The 17,720-nt window shown below is 34.9% G+C and overlaps 2 protein-coding genes and 1 pseudogene across 2 annotated transcripts; 1 reads left to right on the forward strand and 2 right to left on the reverse strand.

Annotated features, from left to right (window-relative positions):
* Positions 1 to 5,110: 5,110 nt before the first annotated feature.
* Positions 5,111 to 8,583, reverse strand: LOC133293042 (uncharacterized; annotated as a pseudogene).
* Positions 8,584 to 13,547: 4,964 nt separating this feature from the next.
* LOC133292984 (UDP-glucuronate 4-epimerase 1) lies at positions 13,548 to 15,479 on the reverse strand. The gene has a single exon (XM_061491489.1). The coding sequence runs from the start codon at positions 15,153 to 15,155 to the stop codon at positions 13,860 to 13,862; it is 1,296 nt and encodes a 431-aa protein (XP_061347473.1). The 5' UTR covers positions 15,156 to 15,479; the 3' UTR covers positions 13,548 to 13,859.
* A 1,414-nt stretch (positions 15,480 to 16,893) lies between these two features.
* LOC133293043 (uncharacterized) lies at positions 16,894 to 17,262 on the forward strand. Its single transcript, XM_061491557.1, has one exon. It carries the CDS (start codon positions 16,894 to 16,896, stop codon positions 17,260 to 17,262), a length of 369 nt encoding a protein of 122 aa, XP_061347541.1.
* Positions 17,263 to 17,720: the final 458 nt, after the last annotated feature.

The raw sequence follows: 17,720 nt of genomic DNA on the forward strand, positions 1-17,720 counted from the left end.
ATAATTTAAAATTACTTAGTTTCTCCTCTAAATTCTTTAAATAAAAAGAAATACAAAAATATGCATGTTTGGAAGTTTGATTTGTCTATATAAAATAAATTCATATTTATAGATATTAAAAATAAATAGTTAATTTAAGTTTTTAAAAGCTTTGTTTTGAAACTTTTTTATAACACTTTTTAAAAAATTAAAATGAATTAATTCAAATACCGATTAAGTGTTATTTTTTTTTTAAGAAATACAGCTATTCTTCTATATTTTATATTAAATCAAACAAAAACTGTTTCATTTAAGTATTAGGTTTCCTCTTCATTTCTTTTCTTCCAACCGTACGTGTTGCCACTAGCAGCAGCGAGTTCGCAAGCATTGGATTTGCCTTAGAATTAATGTTATTCAATTGGAAGGAATTTGCAAAATACAAATAATTACATTTCTTTTTCTACTCTATGGACTCTAGTTATTTTTTTGAGATAATTCTGAGAGTTAATCGCAGCTAAGTTGCCCCTCCCAAATGCTCCTCTTTTGGAGCATTTAACGAGTTTACTCAAGTTGGTCACGCCACCATTCGGACTAGCACTTACTGATATATTACAGTCAATGATATCTAATTATCTACGAACCTCATTGCGACCATGCCAATGGACCAGGACTATGTGTCCATGCCGATGAACCAGGACTATGTGATATGCAGGAACCCAGATAGGCATGTGCGTCATCGACGATTCCCATGTTGTCATACTGGATCTCAGGGTTCGTGCCCGATATATGATCACAGTGACGAAACATAATGAGCTATTTTGGGATTATAATGACAAAATAACCCATTAAGTCTCATCATTGTGATCATGTATCGGGCACAAACCCTGAGATCCAGTATGACAACATAGGAATCGTCGATGACGCATATACCTATCTGGGTTCCTACATATCGCATAGTCCTGGTTTATCGGAATTAACACAGTCCTGGTCCATTGTAACATCTCGAGCGCTGACAAGGGCGGTGAGTGATCGCCGGTGCGAAAGGGCATGGACAAAGAGCGGCTCCTGACAGGCTTCCGGCGGGGGGTTACATGAACGGATGAATCGAATCGACACCCGAAAGAGAGAGATTCCAAAGACTGTGCAGGTATGAGGCTGCACAGTTTGGGATAGCTTATAAGAATTAATTGGTACTACCTATACTAACAAGATGATCTGCTTTTCGGTAGCCCGGAACAGAAGAACTCCATAGTTAAGCGTGCTTGACTTGGAGCAATTCTGGAATGGGTGACCTCCTGGGAAGTTTTCCCGAGATATGTGCGAGTGAGGAAAAAACACACTAAAAAGTCTCGTGTTAGTATGTGGGGATAGCCGTTGATTCTTGAAGCGGCCAGGCGTTACATCCATCGGCATCATCGCAATAGGGTTCGTAGATATTGCTGACTGTAATATATCAGTGAGTGCTAGTTCGAATGACGGTGTGACAAACTGAGTAAACTCGTTAAATGCTCCAAAAAAGGAGGTCGGTGGTGCTTGTTCCATCAAGGATCCACGCCATGGAATCACGTGGTCAGGTGAAGAAACAAAATCGGGCCGATAAACATCTGCAATAGAGAATAATGATGGCGAATGATGATGTGTTGTTGAATGATTCTGGACTTGTGACTAATGATAAGAAGGTGGCCAATGGTGGGAAGGTGGCTCCTGCTGGGATGTATATGTCTCTAATGGATAAAACTAAGATTGTGATGGTCCTGCAGCATCAGCATTATGTGTTGTTGAATGATTCTGGACTTGTGACTAATGATAAGAAGGTGGCCAATGGTGGGAAGGTGGCTCCTGCTGGGATGTATATGTCTCTAATGGATAAAAGTAAGATTGTGATGGTCCTGCAGCATCAGCATAAAACATACCAGCCCCCCTAGGAGCAAGAAGGGGCAACTCCTATGTATCATGCTCAACTTGTCGTCTACGACGCGCTAACCCTTATCATTCCCTCTAAGTGTGAGGTATCTGATCACCTACATCAATGGGTTGTGATAACTACATAGATGCAGATGTTGGCTCACCATGACATGATACCCGATCATACCTTGTCTATATGTTGATCATATGCTCAACAACTCTACTAATGTCATTGTGTGGCTGACGTGTCCGACACATGTAATGAACACATTGAAGCAATCCGTCTACATATACAAAAGGGTAATATGATTTAACATTTGTAATAAATCCCGTGACAAATAATAAATGTACGAAATAAAATCACTCAACTCACCAATAAACCCGAGTGACATGCCTTCTTGGTGATCGATCATCTAGTTATTCCTTTATACCACACCATGTAATCTGAGTTAGGCCCTAAGATGCCATCATGTGGATGCGGTGGAGTATTCTGAATCCAAGTATCTCTATGAGTCCAGTGCTCAATGAATTGCTCCAATTGATGAGGCCAGGGCACCTCAGTCTCTCCCCTCAAGGTGAGATGACGGACCTCCTGTGGTTGTAAATATGGTTGTAAATATGGTTGGGGTATATCTTGACCATCTAAAATTGTCTCAAAACACAGTTTGGATGGAATTCTACAATCTGAAAACAAATCATTGGTTTGATTGCTCTCTAACGATCACTAATTTCTTGAATATGATCATGCAAAACCATGCCTGCGTATGGAGTCCGTATAATCTGCACAAAACAATTATCAAAATTAAAATCGTAATTAAAATAAATAAATAAAAGATAAAAGTGGTAAGCATTTTGCAAGTACCTGACGCTCGGTCATCCTGTCAAACCTCTCTCTCAATACCAAGATAGATCATGAAAGGTTGTCTTATGTCCGATCCATCTACAAAAAATTTCATATGTACAATAAATATCACATAATAGACATATCGTCGAAATCTGGGAGAGGTGGAATAATCTCCGGAGCAATGGTCAAAAATCTAGCCCAAGCCCACATCTGCAACACTACCATTGCACTAGATATTTCAATACGATTAGGTGTTCAATACAATCAAGTGTGGTGGAAATGCACAACTCCTGACAAAGGAAGGCCAACATTGTCGATCCCTAACTATATTGTCGACATGCATCCAAGTTACTAAGAAATGGTAGATATCATAGATGCACCCAACTACCATTGTCATCTACAAGTAAGAAGCCTCTAATAATACGTAATATGTACGCTTGCATGAAGCCACACATAGTAGAATTTCTGTGGAATACAAAAGGTGAAAAGGCAGTCATGGATGCCCATCCATGCTACAATAACCAAAAGAATTGAGTTCAAGTGAAGACCCGCATCACCAGACCAAATCAGAATGACTAGGGGATGTAGTTATTATTTCTTCTTCTTTATACTATCTCTGATGCCCAAGCTTTGCCAGTTTCAGTTTGGAACTTCCCTGCAAAAGGGTAAAAATTTCCCTAGTACATTACCGACACTAACTAATCATAAAAAGCAAATAATTGACACTTTGTTAACGAGTGAAATATCCATCCATCTTCCAATACATGGTTTACTCATCTTGTCTTAATTGCTCAACTATTACCGGCTGAATAAAATATGTGGAAGATCAAATCCATAGGATCAATCTCAAAATCAAGCAAGCAACTCTGAAAGTTATATTTCAGACCGTCATATGACATTCTATCTCCTGATAGGAAGGGGGCACTACTGACGCATAATTACCAGCAATGTTATCCCACAGAAAAAAACCAGGTTAAAAAAATCATTAAAATGGAATTTCTTTTTAATAAAAAAAACCACGGTATTTTGTCTAGGTTCCGATATTCCATTATTCAATTTCAGATCATAAACTACTAAATCACACTTTGAAGTGCAGATTTGCTTTAACACTGGGTTAATTTTGCCACAGTAGTACCTGGCTCCTATCATGAGATGGTTAATTATGCCTCATTAGTATTAAAATTGCTCTATAGGTATTCAGCGTATACCTAACCAATCAAGAAAAATCTAAATGAACAGGTTGAAATACGAACAGAAGATGAGGTGGAAAATCATACCAGCAGTTGACAGGAAAAATTCATCCAAATCCTTCCCCTGCTCTGCAAAAAACCATGAGAGAACAAATTTTAGAACTTACAAAAATTCTAAACCATATGGATTATTACATGGTAAGAAATCCACAGACAAAGATGGCAATCACCAAAATAAAGACTCATGCCAATGTTTGTAGCATACAAGTATAAATCTTAAAACTCTACACGCATCATGTTATGCGTTGTTTGTTATTATTTGTAACTCCATCAGAAAGGCATAAAATACACAAAACAACTGATTTAGCAGTTTTAAGACATAGTCAAAAATATGAATAATTCAAGTCTTTTATTATCATCATTATAAGTATAATATGATTTACCACTAATGGTAGCCTATAGATAACAAACTCCTCAAAGCTCCAAGCTAATTAGATATAATTGTCAAGTTGTTGTTGAAGAAGATAAAGCTCATCGTGCCCTCCATCAACCTCGCCTTAACTATGCATTATGCAAGCTACCTAATCCAGTACCATGATGCCAAAGGTTTAACATGTCCTTAATTCAACATCCTTTGCATAAGTTCCTTACTAAAATATATATTAATATTTTAGATAAATAATGTTTGAAGATTGACAAACAATTCATATGATTTAGCAAGGGCCACATATTATAATAATAAAGTGAAAAGGTGTTAGAAAAAAATAAAATTAAAGAATCCTCTGACCATCTTCATATTCCAAAGCTTTTGTACGGAACAAAATTTATAGAACCAAGGTAACTAGTGGAGTAGTGGTGTACACGACAAGAACCAAAGGTATTTTTGTTCCAGACCGAAATGTGGCATAATCATTACTAAATGAATTAAAATCAGCTTCCTGATAGAATATTGACCATGAATTAGCTACTTCTTGTCTTTGTTCCTTCCTTCTAGTCATAAGTTTAAATCTGCAATTGGCCCAAATGCAACCTATCCCAACCCCTTTGGGGGAAAAAGGCATATCAAGTAACTGAGTTTAAATGAAAAATGAGGACAAAGAGATACAGAGCAAAGGAAAATAATGTCGTAATAGCATCGTCATATTATAAATTTAAGTCGATTCCATGATTATAAGTCCATTCCATACCGTACCAGATCACATCTTCCTCCATTTTCTTTAATATAGCCTAGCCTTATCAATCAGATACATTAATCTGTATAAACCAATATACTATTCTTAGAAAGGCTGAAAAGTAGAAGAAGAAAATATCACAAAAATCCTAAACAAAAGTCCATAAATTCGTGAACCTTAATACCTTAAAATTAAAATCGGTTATAAAGGTCCTATAAGACTAGCTCACTTAGTTCGGACATTTGCACGTTAGTTCCCAGTAAGTAATTCAACACTCCCTGATGGAACATCCCTTTCCCATTCTCCTTCCCCCTCCCTGGCCCACTGGTGGAGATCCCTTAGACAAACCAAAATCTAGTGGTGGGGCCTCCCCTAGGCCCAAGCAGGATCTAGTATCCCAAAAAATAAAAAAAGTATAAAATTAGTCAAAAGTTACACTCAAATCCCAAAGGTGAATCACTGAAAGACAGAATAGCAGAAAAGCCACAAACCTTGTCAAGGTCTTGAGTCCGACCTAACTTATTAATGTAGTGTAAGTTAAATTATAGACCTGGTGTAATCTATATTACAAAATTAAAATGTCTGACCTAGATTGTTAATCTATTTAAGCCTATCAAATATCAAGCCTTAATCTCTTTAAGAATTAAAAAAATATCAAATAATATTATTTTATTAATTAAATTCATTGAAATAAAATAAATTTTAATTAAAATAAATAATACGATATAAACTACCTATTAAACTTGTAGGCCCAATGTGATGTAGAGATAGGTCCTTTGGCTCATTTACACCCATAAACCTTGACAAATTTAGCTTGGAGAGAAGAATTTGCTTCATACATACTCCATCCACAACTCAGTTATTTCCTTCGCTTCAGTATGACAATTGAGTTAAAAACTAAGAGACGTGAGTTTTCTTTATTCTCGCATTAACATACTCATTTAAATAGTGAAAAGGAAGCACCTCTGGATCCTCCTCCAAGTAGTTTACACATATGATCTAGTGCTGCTTGTTCTCGTTCACACTTTTCTGTTTCTGAAATTCCATCCAACGGGGTTATGTCCCCAACAATTGCTATTTTACAAATTGCCAAAGTAAGCAAATCAATTAATAGGTCCAAAGAGAAAGCATGGGGGAGATTTATGATGATATTATAACACTCTCATGTTAAAGCTTCTAATAATTTGAAAACCAGAAAAAATGCATTTTCAATAAAACAAAATAGAGGTATCAAAAGCATTGTGATTTTGTGGACTTCTACTCTTTTTACTCTTTTAGGCACTTCACAAGTTCACACCTAGTGTAACATGAGAACAATAGAATGCTGGGAGAAATGTGTATGGACGTGCATATGTTAGTTTCTAGGTCGATTTGCACCATAAAAACTTGGGACTTATAATTTTTCTGCTGCTGTAAACTTATAAATCTTCTGCTACAGACACATTTCACAAGTATGGTCCGCAGATAATAGAAAGAGAAAATTAAACACAGGTGGAGCCCATTGCTTTTTGTGTTTGCGGGAAAAACATTGATTTGCTGTCACATGAGAGATATATTACCCTAAAAACTTTTTTTTTGTTTTTGGTAAGCATATTACCCTAAAAACTTATTGCTGCCAAGGTTTCCATCTGCAACACAGCATTACTCTTAAGTCATAACCTACCTATATTCTACCTTAGCTTGCCCTTGTATTCACTCGGTCACTTTCACAGTTTCAGTTGATTTAAACTTCCAAAAATTATTACTTTGATGCTGAATTCAACAAAACTTGTCTGGATCATGAAGAACACTTTAGGCATATAGAGATAGACAAATAATACAAAGCAAGCGGCAAAATCAGCATACCTTCTGAAATGTCATGAACAATAGCCATTTTTATACACCTGAATATTAACAGGCAAACAAGTTTCAGAAAACCTACCCTCCCATAATTGTATTGTTATCAGGTGCATTACAAAATAAAATAAAATAAAAATAGTCATTAATAAACATATATACAGCTTAGAAAAAAAAATGAAGGTGGATTAACTTGTTTCGGTCTAACCAGGGACATCTGATGCAATCAGAGCCATCAAACCCATTCGATACATATGACCGGCTACAGATTCTGGATTCTTAACATCTCTTCGTACCCATCATGTTCTCTTTGTTGTCTATTTCAGATCAAGCACAAACATAAAATCCAAACAAGTTAAAGGACTAAAAAGTTAAGTAGCACAAATGCAATCGAGCTTTCATTAGACTCGCAAATAGCTGATCAAGTAAAACCATACATTTTGAAACCATGAAAAGTTTGAAACAAGCAAAATTAAATTATCATCATCGCTGTTGACATTATTGGAATTTTGATATACAGGGAGAAAAAAGTATGAAGACTGAATAATAATCTATAATGATCGATCGTGATATGATGTCACAAAATATTAATTCCTATTTATATTATTAGATAGGGTATACCGGAATGGGGAAAGATATTTTAACAACTAACTAGTGTTATTATCAATGTTACTACCAATCAATTTCACTGTTAGATCGTTATGTTGATTCAACGGTTATATTTATTTCCATCTTTGTATAGTTATGATTCTCTATATTTAATATTTTATATTTATTTTCACCTTTGCATAGTTATGATTCTTCATATTTAATGTTTTTCACATTAAAAAAACATTAAATATGGGGAATCATAATCATATAAAGATGAAAATAAATATAATCGTTGAATCAATATAAATATAATTGATCTAACGGTGAAATTGATTGATAGTAACATTGGTAATAACACTAGTTGGTTGTTACAGTATTCTATCCCTATTGAAATAAGAAAATAAATCATGAAATATAAAAAAAAAAAAAAAATCCCAATAAATTCTCAATAATAATTTAAAATATTTTAAAACGTAATTTTAAGGAAAAAGTGTTTGTCATTTTAAATGACATAAAATTATGTTATTTTGATAGGGATAGACACAAAAAAATATTTTTATTTAAAATTTAAAATAAAAAAAAATCACTCATTTTCTCTCCCACGATTTCCATTCCTTGTGTCTATCTCTCAAGACATAATTTTAAGATGAGAAACAACGAACCGTAATTTTAATATTCTACAGTGTTTTTTAGATATTGTAACTTTTTGTCATACTTTAACTCCAAAATTATGGAATCACAATCACAACATCCCATAATTACATGATAATATACAGCTCAGTCCCACAGTCGCAACGTCCAACTTTTACACCGAATTCCTGTGACTCATTTCTTTGATTTCACCAGCATTTCTGAGAAACTAAGAAGTACATTACAAATCGCATTTATGTGAAAGTACCTTGAGGCGGTGACAGATAGAGAGGAAATCAATGGCAGAGGAAGCAGAAGGGGCACCGTCGAAACCCACCGAAGAAGGCGGTGGAACGGCGTTGGCGCCGATGGTGGTAACCGACGACGGCGATGTGATAAAGAGCGCCCAAATAGCATTCGGTACAGTTTGGGACATATACAATTATTGAAGCTGATAAAAGAATACCTCTTGGGTTAGAATAATATAAAGGCGCAGGTGTTTCTGATTTTAAATGAAATAAATTTGTATAATTTTTAATAAGTAAGTTTTTGTTATTTTAGTAAAATTATATCATTTTTAATGATAAATATTTTTTTCTAATATAAAATAGGGGAAGATTTAAAAACCCCGTATAATATTCATTTGAATCACTTATAGTTATATGTTTTTTTTTTTTAATCACTTAATTCCTCTTATTTTTATTTTTATACCTGTGCAGCCATGTTTAACATGGTTAAAATCCTAATTAAATATATATTTTATTTTTCATAAAAGAAAAAAATAAAGTGATTCAAAAAAGGGTTTTTTTATTTGCAGTCAATGTAGGTTAAATTATTTACATTTAGTCCAAAATGAAGTAATTTTAGGATAAAAATTAAGATATTTTTGTAATTACAATTTATTTCAGGGTTATAATTGTCTTTTCTCATTATAATTTTTTAATTTTTTAACTCAAAACAACGTCATTTTAGGAGTGAATGTAGATAATTTATCTACATTTACTTTAGAAACATTAAAGTCTTAAAAAAAAATCAAATGTTATAAAAACTTAAAGGGCTTTACTTCTCTCATGTATTAGGAGATAAGTTATCTTATGTTATGAGACAAATAAAGTGGGGTTCATCAATTTATTTTTTTAAAAAAAAGGCATATCTTCTTATGTGAGTGTAACATGAGAGATGAATTTCATGCAACATAAGAGTATTATTTTCCAAATTTAAAAGACTTAAATAAAAAAAAATGTCTAAATAAAAAAAAAGTGAAATATGTTAAAAATCACAACCTTTTTTTTTATAAAGAAATCACAACCTTTTATAGTTCAAATAAAAAAAGATAAATGTTATACTTATGGGAAAAATATTTATCTTTTTAAAGGATATAAACTTATATCATTTTAGATCTTAACCGTTGATTTACGTCCATCAACGGTTATAATCTATTAGATCAAACTTAATGGGCCAAATTTAATATTAATTAATTAATAATTTTGTTCCAATAAATTATAACCGTTGATGGACGAAAATTAACGGTAAGGATCTAAAATGATATAAGCTTATATACTTTAAAAGGATAGATGTTATTCCCCTTACTTATTACCTTTTTTAACTTACAATCCCTTACAACTCAATCTTAACCGTTGATTTCCGTCAATCTAACGATTATAATTTTTTAATTATAACCCAATAAATTATAACTGTTAGAATGAGGATCAACGGTTAAGATTGAGTTATAAAAGGTCGTAAGTGAAAAATATCATAAATATAACCTCCTTCATAAAAAAATACTAAAAACGAAAAATAGAAGAAAATTTAAGATAAAAAATAAAATAAAAAATAAATAAAACAAAAAAATCACAATGATGAGTTTTCAATCTATTTGACTTTTTTTTCTTGATTTATTTTATTCTTTTTTATTTAAATATATTTGGTCTTTTTTTATATTTTTTGGACTATTTTATTCTGATTTTATTCTCTCTCTCATTTTTAGCCTTGTGCAGCCCATTTACTAAAGATTTTTGTAAAAAAATGAAAAAAAGAGATAGATTAGAGATATAAAAATGTTCAAACCATCTAGTGATAAAAAAAATAAAAAAATAAAAATAAAACCAATATATATTAAAAATTCATAACTGTGATTTCTTTTTGTTCTATTTATTTATCTTAATTTTTCCTTCTATTTGTTTGTATTCAGTATATATTGTTTTCATTTAGGCTATTTTTATTTTTTTAAATTTTATTTTTTATGTTACTGTTATGATTTTTAATATATTTGGTCTTATTTGTTCTTTTATTTTTTTGCCCTTGTTCTATTTTTTTTATTCAAACATGTTTGATCTTTTTTTTCTTTTAGTCTTTTATTAAGTATTGTAAGTTTTCATAACATTTGATCTTTTTTATCATTTTTTTTTTCCAAGAAAGGTAAAATAAATATATTTAGTCAAATTTCTAACAGTGTTAAAGAAGGAGTAGATGAAAAAATTCACAGGGGATTAACTTATTAAAAAAAAAAAGATATAAGTGATTCAAAGCAATAGATAGGGGAGTTTTTGAACTTTTCCCTGTAAAACAATTAATGCTGATCAAATTGAATATTTAAATTATTTAAGCTCAATTTGATCAATTATCATTAAGATTTATTCAATTAATAAAAAATAAATTATATACTTATTTAATGTTTACTTAAACAAAAGTATAATATATCTTTGAAAATATTTAAAAATAATAAATATAAAGTTTTTTTATATTAGTTACAATAATATTAGTAGATGAAAGAGATTTTAAATAGTTTTAGGCTATGATGCACGGACACTGACACGGGACACGACACGACACGCCGACACGTTAATTCTAAAAAATGACATATTTCGACACGTTGGGACACGTTTTGATATTAAATAATATTTTTAATATATATATATTATAATATATTTATATATATTATAATTTATTTTTAATAGATATAACAGCCTTTAATAAGTCATATATTCAATCAAATATTTAAATTTCATAAATAAATCTACACAAAAATAATTTTTCGTACCTTATTATTTTTTCATGTCAAATTTCATAACAGAAAAAAATTGATTTATAAATAATTTTTTTTATTTTTAGTTAATAAAATAAAATAAAGATTAAAAAAAAAACGTGTCCTAGCGTGTCCGAACGTTGACCACGTGTCGAAAAGAGTTGACTGTGTGTCCAAAAAACATGTCGAAGCGTGTCCAAGAGGTTACCACGTATCTCAAAATATTTACCGCGTGTCGGAACGTGTTTATGTCGGACACGTGTCCGACAGACACAATTCACCCAAAAACACGAGTCCGTGTTTCACAGGTTTTAGGTCGTAATTTTTGGTAACAAAAACAAAAACAAAAAAATATTAATTCAATCTTAAAGTGTCTGTATTTTAACTTAATTTTCTTATTTACGCGATTTTGGCACAACTCTCCACTTGCTTATCGGTTCAATAGATTTGGTTAAATAATTAGTACTTAGTAGTTAATTAGGGAACAGTGACTATTTTGTCACGTTCCATCAAAATATTTATCAGACTGTCACGTCAACAGTAAATTTTTTCAGAATGTCACGTGGCATAATTCGGTACACTGTGTAACGAATTATGTCTGCTGATGTGTCACCTCTCAAATGGCCACATAATTCGCTACCCAGTGTAGCGAATTACATGGACAAGATGACAGTCATGCACAGTCAGCCTTAGGACATATGTCAAGCCAGGTATAATTCACTACACTATGTAGCGAATTATATATGCTTACGTGGCACAATTCTGTTAGACTCATAATTCAATTTATAGGTGAGGATAATACTCCATATATGTGAGGATAATACTCTTTTTCATCACTATTATTTTCATGACCCGTATGCTTGCCAAAGCGAACATCACCTTTCTTTTTTCAGCAAGATAGAACTGCCTAATTAATATTCAGCTGCTAAGGTACACTGTAGTTCCTACCATATTGTCACACTAAATTTCTATTCTTATACTTATTGTTAACATCGTATTCAACTGCCCTCAAAACAGAAAAAAAAAAAAAAAAAAAAAGTCGCAAAAAAGTAATGAAATTAGAACGAAACAACTTGAACCACTTTCCTCAAATAACTTGATTCTCATTTTACATCCAAACAAAAAGTTTATAGTTTCAACCAACCAATCGCACAAGTTGGTCAATCAATCAAGGCTAACCTAAACTCAGCGTTCCGGTTGGTGAATACAACGTCTTTTTAGCGTGTATCGCTAAGATATGTATGTAGTAACTCGATGCAACTGCACAAGCTTCTTAATGCTGATAATAACATCTCCAAATTTGCTTTTTGTTTTTCGTAATTTCGCTTTGTAAGAAACAAAAAAGTAACTCTGCAGTTTGTCAATTGACAAACAAACCCACGTGGCCACGTGTTAATTGGGCCCATAGAGCATGTCGGTGGATATGACGTATTATTCATTCAAACAATTCAATTAGATTACTCCAGTTGTTTTAACATGCCGATTTTGGCCAAGATACACACTCGCAGCGTTGAAAGTTGCAATGATTAATAAGCAAACAAATCACTGGGGCCAAAGCCTAAGGGGCCCCATTTAAAGCAAATTCGCATAACATGGACAAACCCTATTAGACTCCATTTTCCCCCATCACGAATATTTGTAGAAAAAAATGGTCACATTCACATCACGGAACAACAATGCCATTGGACCCACCAGAAAAGCCCAGTATGAAATGTATTCTCTAAATCAAAAAAATAAATATAGAACATTTCTCATACCACTGTCGGCAAGCTCTGCACTGCATTGCCTTGCTACTACGTAACACTTTACAGCTGGAGAAATCTATCCAATTCCCCAAAATCCAACGGCTAGTACTCTGCGTATCCCATCACAGCCGTATCTCACCCATTGCACCATTTGTCGCTATCATCCTCGCTGTCTCCACTCTTCCAATACCCTCCCCAAAATCACCATATATTTTATCCACTAAAATTCTCATTTATAAAATAAAAAAATACTAATATCATTTTACATGAATTAGTTATCTTATTTTTTGTCTTTTCAAAAATCGCACCTTCTCTTTTTTCTTTTTCTTTTTCTTTTTTCTTTTTCTTTTTCTTTTTACTTTTAAAAATGGACCCCACTTGAATTCTCTTTATAAGATGAAAAAATTATTCTCATGTAACATGATATTAATATTTCTCATAAAATAATCTAACTTTTCGCTAAATTCCTTATTCGAATGATTAATTTAAGAATATAAACCATCCACATGACAGCGCTGATTGATGAACCAACAACCAAAACGAAAATTACGGTGCAACCCAGTCTCGCTTGAATCAAAGATAGGAGAAAGTTAAATATCAAAAATAAATAATAACAGTAGACAAAATGAACTTGAACTTTCTTTCTTTACACAAAAGAAAAAATGATGAAAAAAAAAAAGTTACAAAAAACACCAATTAATACAAAAAAAGAAAAGAAATCAACTAAGGAACCGCTGATTTAGCTGGCCTCCTAAGTAAAGAATTGTTCCCCTTCTTTTCTCTTTTTTTTTTTTTTTTAAGTCCCGTTTCCTTTCTTTTCTTGTTGACCATGTTCTTTCTTTTCTTCTTTCCAAATTTAGTTTTCTTTTTTAACCTCCTTATCTGTCATTAAAAATTCTAATAGGCTAAAAAAAGAAAAAACACAAAAAAAGGGAAACGAAATTAATTTACAGGTTTGCCGTGATTGTAGCCGTAATAGGAAAGGTACCACTTCACGAACTTCTTCAACCCGGTTTGCAAATCGGTCGTGGGCTTATACCCGAGTTCTCTTCGGGCCGAACTTATGTTAGCATGAGTGAACGGAACGTCACCGTTTCCAGGCATGTCAATCATATTCCTCTTCGCCCTGACCTTCAAGTGACGCTCCAGGATACTCACAAGCGTCGGCACAGTCACCGGAGAAGTGTTCCCAAGGTTAAAGATTCGATACGGGGCGGGTCCCCGTTTCTTTCCACCCGACCCGGTACTCTTCCCTGAAGTATCCAGCGACCCGACGCAGCCCTTCACGATATCATCAATGTACGTGAAGTCCCGGGCCAGATCGACCCGGTTCTTGCCCCGGTAAACAGTGATGGGTTTTCCCTGAAGAATATTGCGGGTAAACGAGAAATAAGCCATGTCGGGTCTTCCCCAGGGTCCATAAACGGTGAAGAACCTCAATCCGGTGATGGACAAGCCGTATATGTGGTTGTAGGTGTGGGTGATTTCCTCGCCGGCTTTTTTCGTTGCGGCGTAGAGGCTAGCGGGTTGGTCGGTCCGATCAGACTCTGAGAAGGGAACCTTCTCGTTGAGGCCGTAGACGGAGCTGGAAGAAGCCCAAACAACGGCGGGTTGAGGGTTCGCCGATTTGGACGCCTCGAGGAGCGTGACGAGCCCCGCAATGTTGCTGTGAACATAAGAGTGAGGGTTTTCCATGGCGTACCTGACACCAGCTTGAGCCGCGAGGTGCATCACGTGAGAGAAAGCGACGACGTCGAATAGCTTGGCCAATAGCTTAGCGTCGTTGATGTCCCCTTCGACGATGAAGATGCCATGTGTGGTGAGGAGAGCATTACGCGCTTTCTTCAGGGAAGGGTCGTAGTAGTCGTTGAAATTGTCGAGGCCAACGACGCCGTCTCCTCTTCTCTTGAGAGCGAGGGACACGTGTGACCCGACGAAACCGGCAGCGCCGGTCACCAGAACCGACATGCCTCCCTGTCGGTGGATCTGAGCTGAGGTGCGAACCTGCTTCTCCCACTGGATCCCACCCCAGGAAGCCGAGAGATACCGGCTACCGGAATCGACGAAGCTTTGGAAGCTGAGGTAGGAAGCGGTGAGTGCAATAAGGAAGAGGGCCCACAAGAACATGGTGCTTGTGGAAGCGAAGCACCGGTAAACCTGACGATTCATGTTGTGAGTTCGCTCGATCTTGAACTTTCCTGGTGTTGATGGAAAGAGTTCATCCTCCAATGACGGCATTTGCTTTCCTCTTTTATTGGAATATCGATCGTAGTATTGTAATTGGAATTTTTATTTTTATTTTTTATTTTTCTCTTTTGATGGATGTGGAATGGAATAGTTGGATTGATTGGTGATGGAGAAAGGAATAAACAGATGCAGAGAAAATAAAAGGGTGATTAATTTTCTGCACCTGCTATTAGACTAATTGGGAGGGTGGTTATATATAGGGTTCACACACGTAGAAGCGACAACTATACGCGTGAACGCGTTAACGGACAGAGGGCAAGATGAGAGAGAGAAGAGCAGAAAGAATACACAAACAGGGATTTAGGGTGGTCTCTGTGGACTTTTTTTAGAGAGAGAAACTGTGTGTGATGACTGATTAGTCCGAACATGGCAGATAAATATGGATATTCCCAATTTTTTTAATGAGAATGAGATTTTGTATTTATTTCTTTCTTTATTAGTCATATCTTTACAAATGTCACCACCGTATATTATGATATAGAGATTCAATTCAGTCTGGCCCGTCATCAGTATTATTGTGCAAAATTAAAAGTTTGATCTATTTCCTGAGTTATTCGTGTTAGGATTTAAGAAATCTTGAGATATGTGAGCGGCATTTTAGATAATGGCAGGAAAGAGCAATCCTGTGTGCTCAGTATTCTCATTTCAAAAAGGGCTGACTAAAATAAATTTTAGTATTATCATAGATATTTTATTATGATTAATAATAGAAATAATATCCTTGACCTAAATAGGGAATAGTTTATACTTTATATTTGTGTTTCTACCCACGACAGGAAGAACACTGTGGAAAACAAATGATTAAATGATAAGGAGGTTGGGAAAAAAATAAAGATAACAAGAATGAATGCTGGACCGCTCATGGAATCGAGCATTTTATTATACTTCCGAAATAAACCTTATTCAAACAATAGTTCTTATCCATGTACTTATGCATTTGTTTTATCTCTCTGAATAGAAATGTCTAGTTAAAAATTAGTGTATTAATTTTGAATTTAAGCTCTCTCAATTATCTATAAAAGATCTCTTTAAGACAATAATAGATTATAATGCACAGAGGTGATAACATATATAAAAGAGAAAGTAAATTTCGTAATTATAAGTTTTATGGGATAGGATATTGTGACAACTAAATAATGTTACTACTAATGTTACTACCACGTCTTAACTTTTGATTTCCGCCAATCAACGGTTATCATTTTTCAAATCAAACTCATTAATTAATTATTAATTTGCAATAAATGATAACCGTTGATTGGTGGAAATCAACGGTTAAGACGTGGTAGTAACATTATTTGGTTGTCACAATATCTTATTGTGACAACCAAATAATGTTATTACCACGTCTTAACCGTTGATTTTCGTCAATCAACAGTTATCATTTTTCAAATCAAACTCATTAATTATATCTATTTTTTATTGAGTTTAAGTAATCGAATTATAAACTTTTAGTAGCTTTTCTAGGAGCCCAATACTAAGTTCGTTGCCTATCGCGCTAAGATTAGGGCGTGCATGACAACCATTCTGTTCCCTAGCATTGTTTCTGAAAAGAAACAATTCTTTTCTATTTCTGTGCCTTCGAACAGTTTCTGAGAAAAATAAATATGTTTGATAACATGTTCTATTTTTATTCCGAGAATGAGAATTGTGTTTGATAACATAACAAACAATATAATAAAATATATTCCTGTAAAGCATAAATTTTTTCAGATTACCCTTTCTTTTCCATATGGTATGGTGCGGCGGTAGCGGTGGTGGTAATGATATGGTGGTGGTGGAGACAACAGTAGTTGCGACGACGGTGGTGGTAGTCGGTGGCGATGGCGGTGGCAGCGGTAGCCTGTGGCATGGTGGTCATGGTGACGGCAGTGGCTGGAGCAATATTGGCGGTGGTGGTAGTGGTGATGACGACAGTGGTTGTGGTAATGATGGTGGTGACAGCGGTGGTGGTAATGACATGGTGGTGGTGGCGGTGGCAGTGGCTGTGATAACAGTGGTGGTAGTTGGTGGCGATGGTGACAGCAGTGACTACGACGATCGTGGTGATTGTGACGGCAGTGGCTGTGATGACGGTGGTGGTAGTTGGTGGCGATGGTGACGGCAGTGACTACGACGATCGTGGTGATTGTGACGGCAGTGGCTAGGACAATAGTAGCGGTGGCGTGGTGGTGGTGGTGGTGGTGACGACATTGGCTGTGGTGATGGTGGTAGCGACGACGGTGGTAATGACACGGCGATGGTGGTGGTGGCTGCGACGACGGTGGTGGTAGTTGGTAGCGGTGGTGGCGATGGTGGTGGTGATGGCATGGTGGTAATGGTGACGACAGTTGCTGCAGCAATAATGGCGGTGACGGTGGTTGTGGTGGTGGCGTGGTAGTGGTGGCATGGCGATGGATGGAGGTGGTGGTGATGGTGGCGGTGGAATCATGATGGTGGTGACAACGACACTGGAGGTACGATGATAACAGCGACAATGGTAGTGGTGGTCGTGTCGAGATGATGGTGGTGGTGGGGAGTAATTGAGAGAGACAAGTGTTTCTCATTTTGTTATAGGAA

The sequence above is a fragment of the Gastrolobium bilobum genome, unplaced genomic scaffold, assembly GCF_033153095.1.
Source record: "Gastrolobium bilobum isolate Gb01-03AN ecotype WA unplaced genomic scaffold, APGP_CSIRO_Gbil_v1 utg3588, whole genome shotgun sequence".
In the NCBI taxonomy this organism is placed as follows: domain Eukaryota; kingdom Viridiplantae; phylum Streptophyta; class Magnoliopsida; order Fabales; family Fabaceae; genus Gastrolobium; species Gastrolobium bilobum.

Excerpts from the sequence above, each read along its gene's own strand:
- LOC133292984 (XM_061491489.1), bottom strand. The coding sequence starts at position 15,155 with ATGCCGTCATTGGAGGATGAACTCTTTCCATCAACACCAGGAAAGTTC.
- LOC133293043 (XM_061491557.1), top strand. The coding sequence starts at position 16,894 with ATGGTATGGTGCGGCGGTAGCGGTGGTGGTAATGATATGGTGGTGGTG.